This window comes from Drosophila mauritiana, chromosome 3R (genome assembly GCF_004382145.1).
Source record: "Drosophila mauritiana strain mau12 chromosome 3R, ASM438214v1, whole genome shotgun sequence".
In the NCBI taxonomy this organism is placed as follows: domain Eukaryota; kingdom Metazoa; phylum Arthropoda; class Insecta; order Diptera; family Drosophilidae; genus Drosophila; species Drosophila mauritiana.
In genome coordinates this window covers 21,347,845-21,367,887 of record NC_046670.1, presented here as the reverse complement: position 1 = coordinate 21,367,887, position 20,043 = coordinate 21,347,845, and the positions used below count along the sequence as shown (strand labels likewise).

Here is a 20,043-nt window from a genome sequence, read left to right as displayed (position 1 = left end):
CTTGCCACACGGAAAGAAATAATTTAAAGAAATGAATATTTTTGCAACTCAGTAGTAAACTTAATGAATAATAGAGGACTGTATTGCCAAAGCTTAGCTCGTAAATATCTCGCAGTGGAACATTGATTTTTATTTACTGTCAGTTTAGACCTGGCTACTGATGGTATCACCTCGAAATACAGTATATGCCCATTTTTTAGCGTGCTCCGCTTACTGCCACTGGTTGCAACGGATGTCCCACATAAAGCATAAAGGCTACCGGCTCAGCTTCCCTCCGTATCCTGCGCATCCTCCGCATCCTTCGGCTTTCCCGCTCCCATGATGCCGCATATTTTATCTCTTCCTTATGCCATACTCATCGCCTTTCTTAGTCATTGTGCTTGGTTCTTGGCTTTGTCGTTTTATTGCCGGTTTTCCGCGTCGCCCTCGCCTAATGACCTTTCCACGGGCTGGCTGCTCTGCTCTGGTCTGGTCTGGTCCACAGAAGGACTAAGAGTCCTCGGAGCGGGTGATTACCGGGGGGATACCGGGATAAAGGATCCGGGAGCCGGCTGCCTGGGTTGCGTGGCTGGAAAAATCTATTAACACTGCGTGCCTCGACATATTGCCGCGGTCCCTGAGGTTTTCCACCCCCATCCTCCGAAGATTCCAGGTCCTAACTCTGCGGCGGAAAGAAGTGCGAGAAACGCGTTACGCCGCATCATTATCATTCTGTCGTTAATTACATTTTTCAACGCTTAAGTGATTTATTCCGCAATTTTATCGTTTTCTAATTCTTTCTATTGAGCTTCCCCACATTTAATGAGTTTCGCCCGCCGCGCAACGAAATATGAAGGAGCAGATTCAGTAGCTTCCCTAGAGATTTTTAAGAATGAGCCAGATAATATAAGGATATGTATGTACATAAGTGCTTTCTTCATCATAACTTGAATATAAATGGTCACAAAAATCATACAAACACCACCTTTAAACAATTTTATTTTAAACAATTCATTTTTTAATCAGTACTAATTATTTCTATCACTTTTTGGTTGAATTTGAAAAAAAAATTTTTTTTCAATTTTTGCAATTTTGGTAAGGAGTAACATCATCAAAATTTGAAAAAAATGGCAAAAAAATAAAATTTGCAAATTTTAACTCAAATCAATTGGGAATTTAATTACTAGTACATTGAGATATGACATTCGATATTTGGACCATTATTTCCAAAGTTTTGGCCAAAAATCCGATTATTATTTGACGAAAAATGACAAAAACTACTTTTGATGAAATTCGTTATTTTCAACTGGGATTTTCAGCATAACTTGGCTAAAAATGGTCATACAAACGTAATGAAAACAGTTTCTTAGAACTTTTTACCAATACAAATTATTTTTGAACACTTAGGTGAAAATAAAAGCAAAACATTTTTTTTCGATTTTTGTATTTTTTATAAGGGGTAACATCATAAAATTTTGCAAAAAATTTCAAAAAAAATAAATTTGCAAATTTGAACTCCAGCCGATTGGGTAAACAATTGCGAGCTTATCGAGATATGCCATTCCAAAATTGGACCATTATTTCCATTTTTTGGTCAAAAATCCTATATTTACGTACAGAAAAATATGGGAATCCACATTTGGCTAAAATTTGATATTTTCGATAGTTCTTTTATCATAGCTTTCTTTTTATCATAGCTTTTGCTAAAATTTATAATATAGTTATATTAACAACATTTGGAACAATCCTCCCCACAATCATTTTCCCAATTAGCAATTTTCCGTGCGATTAGCGGCTCACCGCAATGGCCACTTGAGCAAGCGGAAAGTTTTAGCTGCTCTTAAAGCCAAAAGTTTCGCTTATCGACCGGGGGAAGATGATATCCCTAGCATATAAATTGATTAAAACTGAATGGTTATAGGAGACTGGAGCTCACTGCACGACATCCCGAACCCAATTCCACTCGCCCCAGTTGGAGCCACCCTCTTGCACTTTTCGGAGCACTTCGAAATAGATTTGTTAAGCGCCAAGAGCTGCATCGAGGTGGCAGTGGAAGTGGAGCCCGTGCTCAGTTCACTAAAACAACATTTTCCGGGCGCAACGAGTTCCATTTGATGGTCTCTGCCACTCAATGGTGCTTGGCTGTTGGAAAAGCCACCCACGCAGACCTCCCACTCAATTCAGCTGAAGTGGAAACTGTCAGCATTAAATTAATGAAACACTTGTTAACATTCGAGTCTAACAAATCTGTACGCCTTCGTTCCGTTTACTTGCAGAATCTGAAGAATCAAATTATGACAACCAATGTCTGGGTGGAACAGGTAAGTTATTCGTTTATATCACACACGTACATATAAGACTGAAAACAGCACACAAGCTGAAATTGTATAGTATAGTATATTATTGCGCTTGCTCAACTCAACTGTGATTTGGCTTTCGAGGAACATGAATTTGCCATTTGCATGCTTCGCTGGCGTCGAATGCAAAATAATTTGTGCCAGCCAATTTCGACGCGCTCGCATTATGCCAAACTTCTAAGTTGGCCAAGTGGCCGGGCTCCATTTCGCAGGACCAGCAGGACATTCGAGACCGCCAGGACCACTCCCACTCCGAATTCCAATTCCAGTTCCTGTGCGCTTGCCACTCGACATGTCCATTGGCTTTGCACTAATGCGGCGAGCAGCCACAAGCCCAAAAAACAAAAAAAAAATATCAAAAAGAAAAAAGCACGAGCCAGAGGAATATCAATTGGTCCGTAATGCCTCTTTTATCCCAGCTGCTTTTAAACACTCTTCACAGTTTTGTTTTTGGGCTGGGGGAGAGGGGATCGGACTTTAAAGTTTTCCGGTTTTGCATAAAACATGCTCAGCAAATTCCTCGCACACAAATTGCAGTCAATAGTGGCAGCAGCTTAGCCAAAGTATTTGGTTTGACAATTCACTAAAACCGAAAACAATAACAAAAGCGGAATACAAAATGATATATAAATTATGCATTTGCCAAGCAATTTGCGATTGTGTGCATCTGTGTTTGTTTTAGCCAAATGCAAGTGCTCATTTCGGTGCTCATTATGAGCGTGTGTTGCATGTTGAATGGCACATTGTGTTCCCGAATTGCATTTCGCCAGCAATTCAAATAGATTCCATTAGAAGGTACATATATTATTTGATCTGTATTATAAAAATTTTAAAGTTATATCTATTATTTACATATTTAAAGCTTAAAGAATTGGTAGCGATCACTTGTTTAAACTTATTGTTACATTTGTAAAAACATGCCACTTAAACAACCAAATAATTTGTAATAATATGGCCAGATAAGGCCGCATTCAGGAACCAATTGCCATGAATTATACTGCAATTTATTTGTTTTCGCATTTGGTTTCGTGGTGTGCCACGCCCATTCAGAAGTGGGCGGCAGTCTGTCAATAAAGCCACAAACGCTTGCGCAGGTAGCGCCATAAAAGCTTTTGTGTATTTGGCCAACGTATTTGGCAGATGCACTTGCATTTAAGCAGGTGGCCAACCGCAGTTAAATGAGCCATGTATTTCCATAATTATAGTGCGAGAGCAGGGATATCAGGCCTAAATGTGTTATGTTGCTCGAATTTCTTGCAATTAGGAGCAATTAGCACTAGCATAATACTTTTTTAGGTAGTTAAACAGCATAGTAACTCACTCACTTCGCATAATGGCTGAAAGGCATGTAAGGACAATTGACACCCGATTTCGTGTGTAAGTCGGATCAATATTAAACCAGTTGGGAATCCCACTCTGCAATTATATTTGCAATTATCGGGGAATTTCGTGCTTGGTCAGCACGAAAGCGAGCGTGCTCCTGCTCCGTTGACCACCATGAAACCCCAACCCAATATCAACTCTGGTAATCCCCAGTGTGATGGCTCCCACTTGGCGTGGTCGTACAAATATATATATGTATGGAAAGTGGCAATCAACATGATTACAGTTATGCGTATGAGCAATGAAAAAGAAGTTCGATATCAGATGAAAGCGTAGCGACTAACAGATACCCCACAAAACATAATATTTAGCTAATTGGCACTGTATAATTGGAAATTGATTTAAAAATATGAGAATTTGAATCTATTTTGAACTTACGTAAGTTTTATATATTAATGGTAAAACTTGAGAGCATACAAAAAACGTATATACCCCTGGCTTAAATAGTACTCCGTGCTTAAACATTGAAACCCAACATCGAAGCACAATTGTATTATGAAAATGTAATTTAATGCCAACAGCTTAGCGACCAATGAATTAATGCATAATTAATGAAATTGAAATTGCAGCCATACACGAGAGTTAAACGCCCTCAACCGCATAATGAAATATTTATAGATCGAGCAAACGCTGAATAGCCGCACTCAAAGTGCGGATATTTTCTAATTTTTCAACCCGCAAATATACATTTGTTTTTCTATTATTTATGGCAATCGGGCATAAATAATTGCCCATCGCATAGTGACATCTTTTGTTGTGCCGTGTGTGTGCCACTGCTTTACAATGTGCATTTTGCAATTTCAGGAATGGAACGACTATAAATTGAAATGGAATCCGGATGACTATGGCGGCGTGGACACGTTGCACGTTCCCTCCGAGCATATATGGCTACCGGATATTGTGCTCTATAACAAGTAAGTACCAAACTAATTTTCGCCCAGCTCATCGACGCCGGGAGCATCGCAGGCTCCTCCGATAGCCTGGAGCCAGAAGCTGGGTACTGGAAGCCTGGAGCCTCTTGGCCATTTGCATAATTGCCCCGAATGGGCGGCGGCATAAATCAAAGCCAAGCTGTACAGTTCCTGGACTAGGCCATTTATCAGGCGATGATTAACGTATTTTTATTTCAATGTAACTTGAGCATTGCGGTTGCCTTTCGGCTCTCCCTGGAGGCTGGCTAAGTGTCCTGTGGAGGTCCTTTTAGGCCCCCAGTCCACAGATCCGGGGTCCGTAGTGCTCTCAAATTGAACGTTTTCGTTGAGTCGGTATAATTATTATAATTTGCTGGAGTGAAGCGAATTAGTGGACAGGGATCGAAATGTATCCAATGATACAGAGGCAATGGAACAAGCCGAGAAATTAAAGGGAAATTCAAAGTCAAAGTAATTTAACTAATTAGATGAAATTAATTCAAAGCGAAACATACATATTAACTTATAATTTAAAGAGCTTTTAAAACTCAACAGCATTTGCCTTTATATTACATGTGCAAATTGAACTTAATTTTATTGAAATATATCCTAGCCAAGCATATCGATTCCTTGTGCTTTCCAATTTCATTTTGCAATCCTTTTGAGGACTTCGGCCCACTGTAGCCCTTCAGTTCGGTTGCCTGGACACTTGACTTTGTCGATTTGCCAAGCTGCTCGAGTACTCTTCCCAGGACATCGGTCAGGATATCTTGGCCATCGCTGCTGCTGTTGATGTTGTTGCTGCGCCAGATCGGCTTACGCGCTTTATGGGCCCTTTATGTGTGTGTTGAAACGAGGGGGGAGTTGCTCACATTTTGTACTCCAGCGACTTGGCAGCGGCAACTATACGCATTGAATACTTTCGGGGTGTTTCGTTGGCGGCAGTGTCATAAAAAGTCGTAATTTATTGCTTGGAAAAAGCTTAAATTTCATTTGCCATCCAGCCAGCAAGCGACAAAGGCATTGTAACTAAAGAAAGTGGAAGCGGGTGTTACCCGAAGAAGGCCATGGGTGTTATATGGCCAGGATTTTGGCCGTTGGGACGCTTTTTTAAACTGCAAATAATTTGTACGCACCGTAATGAAGCGCTTTCGCTTTGTTGCCACATAAAATTGAACTTGAAGTGTCCTTTGTGTTCAACGCACTTAATTGTGCTGCGTGTTTTTCCTTTGCTCTTCTCCAAAATGTCAATCGAAATGGCCTGGCCAAAGTCCATTTAATTTAGTGTCAAGTTAAGGTGATGGCTTACGGGCCGCTTTATGGCATTCCTCGCATAGAATCTCGGCCGACAATCTGAGCCAAATTCATAAAAGTTAAACGAATGATAGTCGAATATTTATCTTGTAGGCTTTTAATGTTGCCGCAAGGATAATAAACGTAAGTCCAATGTCAATATCAATATCCTGCCTGCTGGGCTCTCTCTCAGTTTGATTTGTTTCCGCTCGTAGATCCTTGGAGCAGACAAGCGGGCATGAAAATTTATGCAGAAATTAAGCGCCAAGTGTTGCAGTGCAAAAAAGACGCGTTTGCTGGCTGTAATTTTAAATGCAAATACATGTGCAGCAGCCGGCGGAGGAAAACGCGTTTATTGTCGCACTTACACATACCAGTACCCATACCCTCACACTCACAACAAGGACGATGGCAATCTATTTTACGATGCAACTTTTTGTACGCGTATGAGTGGCGGAATGGGAATACCCTGCGCCTCGTGCGCCCATTTGTATGCAATGAAAAATGTTTAATTGTCTGCTAAACGCGCAATGGCAGCAAAATAAATAGTTGGCCAGCCTTTGTAAATGGCCCGAATTTGTGCCGGCCCTTCACAACCACCACAGAACAAAAAAAAAATACCTGCGTGCGTTGCGTGCGGCATTTGTGGCACACACAACACACTCACACTCATACATTCATATCCTTGCAAAAACGCGGCACATTCAGGGCCAAAATGCTGGGGAAATGCCACAAAAGAATTCAAAACAAGCGTCAAAAGTTGTTATTTATTGCTCGCGTTCTGGCATTCGGTCTTGTTTTTGGCCAGCGCCGCAGCAAATTGCAACATTTTTGGCAGCATTTTGTTAATTTTTAATTGCAATTACCACTTGCATTTGTTTTCCACTCAGCTTGTAGTGGCCTCCTGGGATCCGGCCTAATTATCCGGCATAGCACTCGCATGTGAGCTCATCAAATGCGCATACAGCCTGCAGACGTGACTACCAAAGCTATTTGACACTCGTACTCCGTAACCAACTATGGAATCCACTTAGAGCCGCCAAAATAGACCGACTGCTTGGAATTACTGCCACCCTAAAGACGGCGAGCACCACCCACTGATTGGGCCACTGTTTGTATTTGTGAAAGCCGCTTAATTCCAGCAATTAATTTTCATGTTGATCCAAGATATTAAAATCGCACTCGACTGACTCAAGAACCCGGTTTCGGTTTTGGCCGTATTCAAGCCGTAACCAAGCTTACTCCGGCCGCACTTAGTGGTTTATTTCGGTTAGCCAGCATGCCACACACATAACGCATATGAGTTTATTTGGCAACCGTCGAATAATTACTGTTTGCCTACATGGAGAGCAAAACTCGGCCACGTTCTGCTCAAAATTGTGTGTCACTTAATCACTTTTATTTGATTTCATTTAATCGTTTCAAATATCTGTGCTATTTAAGAGGATTCCATGATATTATAGCCCGAGCAGATGCCACAGATTATGAATTTATATTCATTCGACACTAAACAAAACATTGGCAACTTCTTTTATATTTTTGCCACTTGATTATATCAAAATATTAAATGTTTGTCTTACTTTCATATGTAAAACAATCCCACGTATAAATGATCGCATTAAGTTTTATTTTCTGTGCGCAAATAGTTCTGGCCAGCGCGTTTAAAACAGATTTAAGACCACGCCCATACATACGTCTGCCCTATTTGGCTGGAAAAATAATCCCACTAAGCCGACACACACACTCACACACACACACACATTCGCACACCAACTCAGTCATGGGCGAAACGCATTACCATTTTGAGATGCCATATTAGCTGAACGCCATAAATCTCCGCCTGGGCATTAGACTCCCCCGTTCGGACGCCCGTTTTGGCCACATTGGGATGTGGATCTGGCTTCGTGCACTCAGCACTCGGCACTCGGTACTATTCCCAAAGTGCTCTGCTTTGGCTTTGTTTTCTTTAATTAAATGAATGTTGTTGACAACTTTATTATCAGCTGAACTTTTGCGAGGCCCGGGCTCCGACCAAAGGGCCACACCCACACCAATACAGTGGAATCAGTGGAACAGGAGCCGCAGCCACTTTAATTCTATTATTGTATGTTGCTAGATGGGCGTCTGGTGGTGACTCTGGTTGCTCCTCAGCCCCCCACCCAACCCCGCCTCCATCCAACCCCGCACCCAGCATCCCCTATCTATGATTCTTTTTCAACTGCTGTTGGCTTTTAGTTTTTAGCATGAAAGCTGACGACAACTGCGTTGAAATCAAAAGAAACGAAATAAAATTTCATTATCTTTCATTAGATTTATAAAAATAAAAATGGCATGGCGAAGTACCAGAAGGACGAAGGGATGCGGATGGGTTGAGCACAAGAAGCAAGACAAAGGCGATGGCGATGGCGGTGGCGGTGGTCAAAGGGAAGCGGTCGGAAAAGGACATGGCCAGGGAATCGGGAGCAGCGGCAACAAAGTCAGCAAAAAGTTTTTCCTGCCCGCCAGCGGGTTGCCAACTCCCTTGATTCCGTGACGGTACAGTGGAGCCAACTGACACGAATACTTTACACAACTAACTGAAGTCCTTTGTGTGTGGAAATCCTCGAACTTCAACTAATCATTCTCTCAAGTTTAAATAACAAATAGTTTGGATATGGTTAACGTTTGCCTTCTAACCATTCTTAAAGTAATACATATCAATGGTTATTTCTGATCACTTTCCAACGCATCTGACCCCACTGTGGACCGCTTCGATTTGTGGCCTGAAAACTTTGACTGGGGGCGCAGGGGGCACAGATACAAAGATGGCGCTCGCTGTGCGGCGCTGAGATTAACGCGCTGATAGACGCGGCAGGCGCCGTCGGCTTGGCCAGGATAACTGCCAGGACCACAGCGATGACACTCATACGCCGCGTTGTCCGACTCTATACACATACACATACACACACATATATATACTTATATCTGTGTGTGGGCTTGTCGCTCGCTCTGTGTGTGAATCACCGTTAAGATAATGGCTGCAATTGCGGTGACCCCCAGGCGTGGTTTTGGCTTTTTTTCGGTTTCGGTTATAAACTTTTGTTCGCTTTGTTGATTTTCTTTCTCTGTCGCCCCAGACTCCTGCTGCTCCACTCCCCCCTTATTCCATCCTTAATCTCCATCTCACTTCCCTGAGCCTGTATGTGTGTGCACTGCCGACAGCCATTTTAAATGGTTTTTAGCCATTAATGGTTGCTGCTGCCAGTGCCACTGCCACCGCCACTGCTGTTGTTGTAATAACATTTTAAAACGCTTTGCTTTCGGATTTAGATTTAGTGTGAGTCTCTGGCCAGTGGCCATAGCCAGAGGATCCGAAAAGGACCTTGCTGCTAATGGACCGTCGTCAGCAGCGGCCGATGCTATATGCCTTATATGGGAGGGGGCGTGGCCTCCTTGGCAGAGGATACAGTACGCAAACAACCTAGCATTAGCCGCAGTTTTTCCCAGTCTAAAATGAATTCGTAATTAGAAGCTAAAATGTATTTTTAATTAGTTCGGCACTTTCAGTCGATTTCGGGCGTAGAAAAAAACGTTCCATCGCCCAACAAAATTCTTTCTTTAAATCCTGATACATATTTAAAAGTTAAATCACTGCAAGATATACACTTTATATACCTTAAATATTAGTTCAATCAATATGGAAATCGCTTCCAAATCTAACATATTTTCCATCGTCTTTCTTCCATTTCAGCGCCGATGGCAACTATGAAGTGACAATAATGACAAAAGCAATTCTTCATCACACGGGCAAAGTGGTGTGGAAACCGCCCGCCATTTACAAATCCTTCTGCGAAATTGATGTCGAGTACTTTCCCTTCGACGAGCAGACATGTTTCATGAAGTTCGGCTCCTGGACCTACGATGGTTACATGGTGAGTTGGGGATTTGATGGCGGGGATGACCCAGAACTCATACACCGAAGGGAGGCAACAGCTGGCAGCTCTGGCCACGAACAGATTATCCCCCGGCCCATCAATCAAAATCGAAGCAAAATAAAACCCAGAACGAGGCTTTGTCTTGATTCTATCTGACTGAGTGCTAATCAAACGTTGCCTTCACTCGATTAAAAAAACATTAATTTAAAGGAAAAGGAAAAAAGAAAGTGGCGCTTAAACGACTATTTAAACATGTTAAAATAATGGCATTGAACGTTACTTTTTTATGATTCACTCGGGTGGATTTTCGTGGTTAAATATGTGCGCGTTTTTCATTTGGAATCTGCCGTTAATGTTTACTTTGTTTTTTTTTTTTCTACTTTTTTTGTACACTTGACACGTTTCACTTGCTGTCATGTGATAAATCAAGTGGGGGACTCCCCCCATCCACGATTTTCCATTTTCCATGCACATGTGTGTGTGTGTTCTTGTGTTTGTGAGATAACAGCTGGCAGCTGCGTTTAATGAACCAGCCACGCCCACGACTTTTTGGAAAACTTTTTGCGTCGGCATATAGAAAAAAGAAGCAACTGAAACACGAAGTTTGAAAGTAAAAAAATATTTAAAAAACTTTTCCCATGTCCTTGACTACCTTAAATTAAACAAACAACCAAGAATAATACTTCTAAAAAACCTAAAATAGATATATTCACCACTTTTCAACCCCGCTTATTTCAAGTGTATGGCTAAAATGATTTGAGCAAAACACAACTGTTGCGCTATATTGCTATATGGCGCCTCTTTCCTGTTGTTATTGTGTTCATTATGGGCAGCAACAAAAGCGAAGGAAAATCGGAAGTTGGGAGGGAAAAATCGAAAAATGACAGCACATTATTCTACATATAAATTTTCGTTTTCCTTCCCTTTACGCATCACAAATTTCGAGCATGCTTCATTGAGTTTCGAATTTCCTACAACTCGTATGGGTTGTGAAATTTGTGGATCGCTTTTTGGGATTTTTATAGTGTCAGCACAAGTGCAGGACGAGGTATTAATGACGATTGTCTCAGAGGAATAGATGCCCTTAAAGTTGTTTTATTTGACCAGTTCGAAACACAGAATTTGGAGGACTTCGATAGATATAGACATTTTTGAAAACTTCAAAGAATGTTAAATACATCAAATACAAGTCTGTGTCCTCATATATATATATATTATATATTAGGGAAAGAAAATAAATTGTTATTATAAGAAAAACACTCCACTGGAAGTACCCACCCACTGGTAAATAAATGAGCAACAGACAACCAATGACAAATCAAGCCAAATGGAAATGAAATAAAGGTAACAAGCGTAAATGTCATTTGTGTTTCGGTTCGCACGTGAGTCGAACTTATCGCGATTCCTGCCATCTGTCGCTGAGTTAAGATCCGGAACAGGAATAGGAACCATTCGCCTGCCGTATCCCCAACTCAATCTCCGTTCACGGCAAATGATTCTCCGTGCAATTGACGATTGTCAAAAATTTGTCAGAAGTACGTTTTTCCATCACCTCTGATTTTCCGATTCTGTGAGCGCGGCACTTGGCCCAAATGTTTCCAAGGAAGCTTCGTCTGGGGAAATGGGCCAACAAATCAACATAAATAGATGTATGATTGGCCTGGTCTGGTGTTGGATCGAGGTGAACAGGTGCAGCAGTTGCCAAAGTTGCCGGCCATAAATCAGCAAGTTTAAAGAAAGACCAGCTGGTCCTGCATATTGATTATCTCACCCTTGAATCGATGTAATCAGTTGCCAGTTGTTGAATTAAAACGTAATTTGTAAACAAAATATAAAGCAGTTTGCAGTGCACTCAAGTAAATAGTTATTTATCGAATCCTTTCCAGGTGGACTTGAGGCACTTGAAACAGACCGCCGACTCGGACAACATCGAGGTGGGCATCGACCTGCAGGACTACTACATCTCCGTGGAGTGGGACATCATGCGGGTGCCGGCGGTGCGGAACGAGAAGTTCTACAGCTGCTGCGAGGAGCCGTATCTGGACATAGTGTTCAACCTGACGCTCCGCCGGAAGACGCTCTTCTACACAGTGAACCTGATCATACCCTGCGTGGGCATCTCGTTCCTGTCCGTTCTGGTCTTCTACCTGCCCAGCGACTCTGGCGAGAAGATCTCGCTCTGCATCAGCATCCTGCTCTCGCTCACCGTGTTCTTCCTCCTGCTGGCCGAGATCATTCCGCCCACCTCGCTGACGGTGCCGCTGCTGGGAAAGTATCTGCTCTTCACCATGATGCTGGTCACGCTCTCCGTCGTGGTCACCATCGCCGTGCTCAATGTGAATTTTAGGTGAGAGGACCAAAAAGTCTCCTGTGTTATTGGATCTTATTTCAATCCTCCCTGTTTAGATCCCCTGTCACGCATCGCATGGCGCCGTGGGTGCAGCGCCTCTTCATCCAGATCCTGCCCAAATTGCTCTGCATCGAGCGGCCCAAGAAGGAGGAGCCCGAGGAGGACCAGCCGCCCGAGGTGCTCACCGATGTCTATCACCTGCCGCCGGATGTGGACAAGTTTGTCAACTACGATTCGAAGCGTTTCAGCGGCGACTACGGCATTCCAGGTACGAACCACTATCTCCTCCATAAACCCAATTCCGTATAACAATGGTATTCCTTCTGGCGGGCGAATCCCATACAAAAGAAGCAAAAGTTTTCCACCCATTTTCCCGCTCCGCTTAAACTTTCTGTGTAGAACTTGGCGTCTTGGGATTCGTGGGCTTCTTGTAGCTCCCCATCCTGCAGCTGAGAAATTTATGAATGTTTTCAACTGGCTTTAGCGGGCACATTACCAACGGTGCATGCAGCGAGCGACGGGAAACTTGCAACTTGCCAGTTTATATTCCATTTTAAATATGCACAACAACATCGAAATTATATGCATTCAGACACACCGCTTTATAATGATGCCGTGTTCGGAGGGCGGGGCGAAATAATTTATGACAATTAACAAGTGCATCTGCAAGGACGCCGGCCAAAAGGGAAAGTTTCGTCCAGGCATAATAAGTTCTAGGAAATGCCTTTCATGCTATTTTGTCGCCCCAAACTGACAGCATTTAGATGGCTCATTAAAATGGAGTCAAGAGTAAAGAAGCTGTTTTTTAATAAAGCGCACACTTGGCGTATACGTAATATTGCGCATACGCCGCGAGGAGCAATAATTTTAAGCTTACGGTCAAAGAATTAAATAATTTCTACTTCAAGTGGCTTTCAAAGCGCGCGAAAAAGAAAGGGAAATCGCAAAAGAAAAGACCTGAAACTTTCAAATGGCCCAACGAAATAAATGGAAAACAGAATGCAGAAAACTATTTATTGAGTTTCCTTATTGTATCCCCGGACCTGAAGTCCTGCTTCTCTGCTTTTGTTGGGCCGCCCTCGAGGTTGAGGGTCCTTTGTCCACTCACTTCCTTCGGGGACATTGTGCCAAGGAGCATGGCGACGGCGAAGACAATGCAGAAAAGTTGCAAATTGCATTTACAACTTTATTTGCCTAATGCTGTTAATGCTGGCAAACACTCGAAAAAAAGTATCTACCCCAAATTGGGCCTTTGAATCTGTAGCAAGTTACGTAAAAGCAGCTTCTGTTCAAGATGGAAAGTGTAGTTAATAAGAAGCTTTACTTACTATGACACACCAGTAATTTTAATTTCAAAGGAACATGAAGGTTATTTCTGTTAAAAGGATTGTGCTTTTTAAGGATTTTAAAGATTTTAATCAGTACATTTTTATCTTTTTTCCCCAGCACTACCCGCTTCGCATCGCTTCGATTTGGCGGCGGCGGGCGGGATAAGCGCCCACTGTTTCGCGGAACCGCCGCTGCCCTCCTCACTGCCACTCCCGGGCGCCGACGACGATCTGTTCAGCCCGTCGGGCCTCAACGGAGACATCAGTCCCGGCTGCTGCCCGGCCGCTGCAGCCGCCGCTGCCGCTGCCGCCGCCGCCGATCTCAGTCCCACGTTCGAGAAGCCCTACGCCCGCGAAATGGAGAAGACCATCGAGGGATCCCGCTTCATCGCACAGCACGTGAAGAACAAGGATAAGTTTGAGAGTGTAAGTAATAACTATGTAGCCATACACTTTTTAACTTCTAAACTTAATTGAATCTTGTTTATTTCAACATTTTATCATAAATTATATTTGCTTTTCAGTTAATTATCATAAAAAATATAAGAACCCTTACTTAAGAGGATTAAATTCATGGTAGACAGAATAATACAAGCAATTAGTAAAAAGCAATTAACAATTCCAGACAAGTTAAAACAACTTTTAAGCCATTTATAAAGATTTTAAGTCCATGACTTGTAGTGTTGGTGTGTCCAACTACCTTTTCCATTGCGAAACAAATCCTTTCTTTTCCGTTTCTCCTTTAAATCCTTATTCACATTTCGCATTTCGTCCCTTTGCAACACCGCGATGTTATTAATTTTCCATGTTGCGAAACGAATCTAATAATCTGTACCACACCTCCGCACCACGCAGCGAATCACACCCGCCGTCGGTGGCCAATCAGCCGCAATCATTGTCTGGCACTCGCAGCTGGAACAGGCAGTCCGGACTCCAAATCCGCTGCTGGCCAGACCCGAAAAGACCTGGCCAGCATGTCTGGTGCAATGTTTATGTCTGCTCTTGATAACCCGCATTAGGACCGTAAAAATCCCCCATTTCTGCACGGCCAAAACGAACCGGAGCCGGTTAAATCGCGTTGCTAGCGTCCTTTCTAATCAGGAATCAAACGAGTGGGCCACTGGCGGATCCTTTTTTGGATCACGTTGGCTCTGGCACCGCCAGCAGTGCCGAGTGAAGGGCAATCGGTCTGTCGCCACCGTTTGGAGTTGAGTGATTGAGTTGTTTGTGCGCAAATACGAAGAGTTTGCAACATGCGGTTCCTGAACTGCAGTTTGCCATTTGTTGGCGAATTGCTGGGTGTGCAATTGGTTGCAAGGGTGGTGTGTGTACATCCTCTATGTGTATGCGTGTGTGCAGATGGAGTGTGCGGTGAGTGTGGGCTTCGAGTTGCAATCGATGTTTGCTCGGGAACATTTCAATTTAACTGGCAAAGCCCGGACCGCAAATCTGATTTGGATGTGCCAAAACCATTTTATTCGAATGGCAAAATGATTAATGAAGATGGTTAGGAGCAATGAAAGACTTATTAGTTTCCTGTCTACTTGTCTTTATTTATATACAAGCAATTACTTTAAATTGAAAAGCTTTGAAGTAGCTATTTGTTAGTATATGTACTTTTGACTATTTTCTTATTTAATTCAATGAAATCCCAACTCATCCTGACTTTAATTCCGCACCTTTCAGGTGGAAGAGGACTGGAAGTACGTTGCCATGGTATTGGATCGTATGTTTCTGTGGATCTTCGCGATCGCTTGCGTGGTCGGCACAGCGCTGATTATCCTGCAGGCTCCCAGCTTGTACGACCAATCGCAGCCGATCGATATACTCTACTCGAAGATTGCCAAGAAGAAGTTCGAGCTGCTCAAGATGGGCAGCGAGAACACCTTATAGCGACCACTTGGGTTCGCGGCTGGCTGGTGGAATCTAATCATCAGCTCGCTGCGGACCCTGTTCGCCGCTCGCGACGATGATCGTGGATAATATACGATGAGCCAAACCATGAGTATTTCCTCGGCGTTGTACAACACTAACAACAGCAGCAGCAGCATCAGTATGAGCAACGCCAGCGACAGTGGCAGTGTCATTGGCAGTGTTGCAAAGGTTATTGTAAGTAGTGTTGGCAGCACCAACGAAACGGATGACTCGTGGAGCCCATCGTAAATGTGCGCGAGGCGAGTGAAGTGAACATTGCGAAATGAATTGAGATACAATCGAATGGAGGCAAGTTTTTGGAGCAGTTGATCAAAATATGTATGTAATGTAATTTGATGGAGTTGTAGTGTTGATTAACCGTGACAGTGCTGGACAGCGACGCAAGCCACAAGATCGCTGCGGAGCGGAGCTTAGTTTGTAAGTTTTTTGATGTACTTGATGTATGATTGTGTGGTCGAAGAAGTTTAGGTGGTTCCCGAACCAGTGTTGTAAAAAGCGTAAGGAGTTTTGTAAGTTATATTGTATTTTTGAGCGCCAAAAAGTTCCTTGTTACATCTTTTAGTTTTAAAGTTCCACACAACACAAAACAACAAAGCAAACAAAAAGAAGCAAAAACAAATGAAAATGTTTTAAAATTGCATTTTAAATTTAAATCTGACTGCATGTGTTCAGTGCGTGAGTGTGGGTGCTTCTGCAGCAGACTGTGTGAGTGTGTGCGTGCCACAATATACATATGAAGAAGAAAATCAATTTTAATGGTTTATTTATTTGTGCATATTTTTCGCATTATTTTTAGCAGAGCAAAAACAAAACACTGAAGAAATGCGCCCACGCAGAATGCGTAAAATTAAATCGCATTGAATTCCAATCTATTTTTAGCATAAATAAGTGAAGTTAATACGATAAACTACATTTAATTAGCCAATAAGTCGTAACTAGTGGTAGCTAAGCAAATCTAGTATTGAATTAAATTTAATATTAAAACAAACACGAGGTCCGACAAATCGGCTCGTAAGAAGCGCGAAATTCTGAAATAAATTTAGTTGAATGTCGATACAAGCGAGTCGTCGTCACATTTTTAAAGTCACACATTTTTACTAAACACACGAGCAACCAACACACACACACAAACGTACATAAATATATATTATACCGTGCAAGCATACATATAAATATATATATAGAGTACGTATACGTATTTATAGGATTGCATCTAGTCAAAACACAGAACAATTTCAATTAAAAACACGCACACAAACAGACAGACACGGCGGTAAACAAGTAACAATAACTAAAGCGAATGGATATTTGTTTAGTTTGCAGCCTTTAATCAATTAAATTATTGCGTTTAATACGAATTCCATTTTCACTTGATTTCGATTTAGATTTTGATTGTTTTCCAACCACCCAACCACCCACTCCGCCCTTGCCGTTTATTTAAGCAGCTCCTTTGTAGTTCTCGGCACTCATTATGCATTCATTGGAGCATACGGAGCGCTCCGAAACCTTTGGCAAGTTCAATTTAAAATAAAAGTTTTTAATTACTTTCAACGGGCCACGCGAGTACCGTTCTGAGCTCCGGCTTCTGGCTTCTGAGGTCTGGGTTCTGGGCTCTGGTTTCTAGCCATTCCAATGGCTCCGGTCGAGTGGCACACAGAGAACACCTTCAATTTAAATGCCAAAGCAAACGAAACTTGCCACAAGGTTGACTGCCACGCCCACTCGCCCCGCTCGCCCCTCATTTATGCCTTTGCATTTTTAATTGATTTTGGAAAAGTTTTCTGCCGCTAGAGCAACAAGAACAGTAAACATTAAGCAAATGCAAGAGCCACCGTTGCTTTTTCGACAGAGGCGGCGCCAAAAGGGGCGGTGTTGGGGCGAAAGAGGGCGTGGCAACGCCGCAAGGCATGCAACAAATTAAGTGCGGAATGCAATTTGCTTTGCTGTGTGCATAAGAGGCTGTGTGCGAGTTAATAAAAAGCCAAAAGTAAACAAATACTTACACTCGCACGATTGGAAGAGCACTGAAAACTAAAGTTTTTCATTTTATAAATATTACATTTAATCTAATTTTCTTTTACTTTTGTTAAATATTAAAAACCAAAACTTTATTTCAATTAAATTCCTAGAATCTTTTCAAGATTCTAGAATCTTTTCAATTCTCTCAGTGTAATCACATTACAGCAACAATAACTTGCCAAGCATAAGTGAAATCTGTGGAAACTATTAGCAAAGAATGTCGCGACAAGCGACAGCGGCAACCCTGAGCTCACTGCCAGGGTTGTCGAGCGGCCTGGGTGTTGCTCATTGTTGCCACGAGAAATGTCTGAATGTTGCCTCTTCTGCTGCTGCGTCAGCAGAGTTGTGCGTGCGAGGCGGCAAAAGTTTAATTAAAATTCCTAATCGAAAATATTCAACATTTGTGAGTGTGAATTAATTAAAATAGTTTTTCAAGCCAACGAATGTGGCACTGTTTAAGCACATTTTGGACTTGTTCTGGGTGGAACTGGGTGGAAATTTAAAAGTTGCAATTATTTTATAATCAACTATTTTATCACGATGCACACAGCCAAAGAAACACACACACACAAGCACACGATAGCGATAAAAAAGAGGAAAACTAAACAGGAAAATCTAAATAGCGGATGCCGTTTTGGGTGTATTAAAATGTAAAGTGCATAAAAATCAACAGTTAACATTTTTTAAATATCTAGCTATTAAACTAAACGTATTATAAAGCCTATAAAATAAACGTCGGAATATCATAAATCAAGTAATTAAATACAAATGCGAGGACTTAAATTAGAATGAAACCAATGTCACATTTAAATTAAATCGATTAAATGAACAATGCAAAGAGGCAGCAACAAAATCCATAAAAATACCCGTTCATTTATAACACAAACAGGAAATACAATTGTGCATCATATATTGAAAGTATTAAACTGAGCTTATAAAATTTAAACTAAAAAAAAATTGACACACACAATGTTGCTAACTGAAATGAAAAAAAAGCGCGTAAACTATTTGACAACATTCTCGACTTCCGTATCGAAAAGCATAAAATAAAAAAGTCTGAAAAATATGAAGTATATATAGAAAAAAAAAACACACACATAAATACATAGAATATGGAACACAACACATGACACCTTTTAAAATGCAAAACTGAATAACCACTGACACAAGGCAAAAAAACTGATTGCAAAAATTATTCATAGAGGACAAAATTGAATTACCAAAAAGTCCGTACACAAGAAATAGTTTAAAGCAAAAGGGCAAACCGGTATTACCAAATGGAAAAATAAAATATATTTTGTACAATAACGATACATTCGGCTCTTAGTTATTGGTTTTGTTAAGATCTAACTTAAACTTCAGAATCATAGGCAAAAAATATCAGCCATTTTTGGTGTGACTTGTAAATATTATATACATTTAAATTAACACTTGCTTAAGCTTTAAATATGTTTGTTTATTAGGAATTATTCAAATAGTTTTAGTGTGCTGATATAAGTTTTGTTTGAATGCATACAAATTGTTGAATCGACTATTTACTGTAAGCTTCTTAATTTTAAACTATTTTGTACAGATTTCCAGCTTAACAAACCTTTTGTTATAGTTTTAGACAATCAACTATTTAAATATATTTAAACGCAGCAAAGCGAAATGAAAACAAAGAACTAATGACAAGTAAATGGCGTAACTTTTCTGTGAATAAAATAAACTAAATGAATAAAACCCCTATAAAACATTTATGCATATTTAAACAATGTCACTATGCAAATATAAAAATGCAAAAAGCGAAAAACACATAAAAATATGCGAGATGCGTGGAAGAACAATTAGATGAAATTCATTTCAACAAAAACCATTTTGTAAATTGTTTCACTTGGGAAATCGACACGCTAAAGCCAAACTAAAACAAAAAACTAAATAAATAGAGAAATAAATGAAAACTCGTTTTACCAAATAATGAAAAACACAAGGAGGAAAAGTGAAAAGTGAAGACACTAGAGAAAACAAAATCGAATTAACGTCAAATACATAGAAGTGTATATGCTCTCATTGGTTGTGTTTTTAGGTTATAAACAAATAGGTTTGGCTCTGTGTGGGTGTGTGGGCGTGTGGGTGTGCCGGTCCTTCGTCCTGCACACACACAAACACACGCACCGCCCAAACAAACAAGCAAGCAGACAAGCAAACAATCGTTCATTCAATCACTCAATCAGTCGGTCTGTCGATCCCACTCACGATCGGTCGGACCTATAGTTGTACAGTTCATTTCAGCATTGATTCATAAATATTAACGAGTAAATTAAATGGAATTAGCGACTATCTGTATATTATGCTAGTAATGTCAAACATTTTGAATTTGCCTTTTTCGAATCGATTCTGTTCAAGTTTTCCCTAGGTTTCTAGCTAAATGTTTAGTGTGCTTGATACGGAGAGTTAAGCAGTTAATTTAGGTAATCGAGAAGAAACCGTGTAATTTAAATACTGCCACAAATAAGACGAAATGAAATGCAAATAGAACATATAGAAAATATACACATATATATGTATCATCTATATATGATATGAGTACGAGTA

The 20,043-nt window shown here is 41.2% G+C and overlaps 1 protein-coding gene across 1 annotated transcript in view; it reads left to right on the top strand.

Moving 5' to 3' along the window:
• The window catches only part of LOC117144738 (acetylcholine receptor subunit alpha-like 1), a 48,457-nt gene extending 33,049 nt beyond the window's left edge, over positions 1-15,408 (top strand). Inside the window, exons 3-9 of the mRNA XM_033310090.1 lie at positions 2,256-2,300; positions 4,524-4,633; positions 9,654-9,834; positions 11,724-12,184; positions 12,244-12,455; positions 13,634-13,941; positions 15,202-15,408. Coding sequence (XP_033165981.1) covers positions 2,256-2,300; positions 4,524-4,633; positions 9,654-9,834; positions 11,724-12,184; positions 12,244-12,455; positions 13,634-13,941; positions 15,202-15,408 — 1,524 coding nt within the window. The remainder of the gene's footprint in view (positions 1-2,255; positions 2,301-4,523; positions 4,634-9,653; positions 9,835-11,723; positions 12,185-12,243; positions 12,456-13,633; positions 13,942-15,201) is intronic.
• The last annotated feature ends 4,635 nt before the right edge of the window (positions 15,409-20,043 follow it).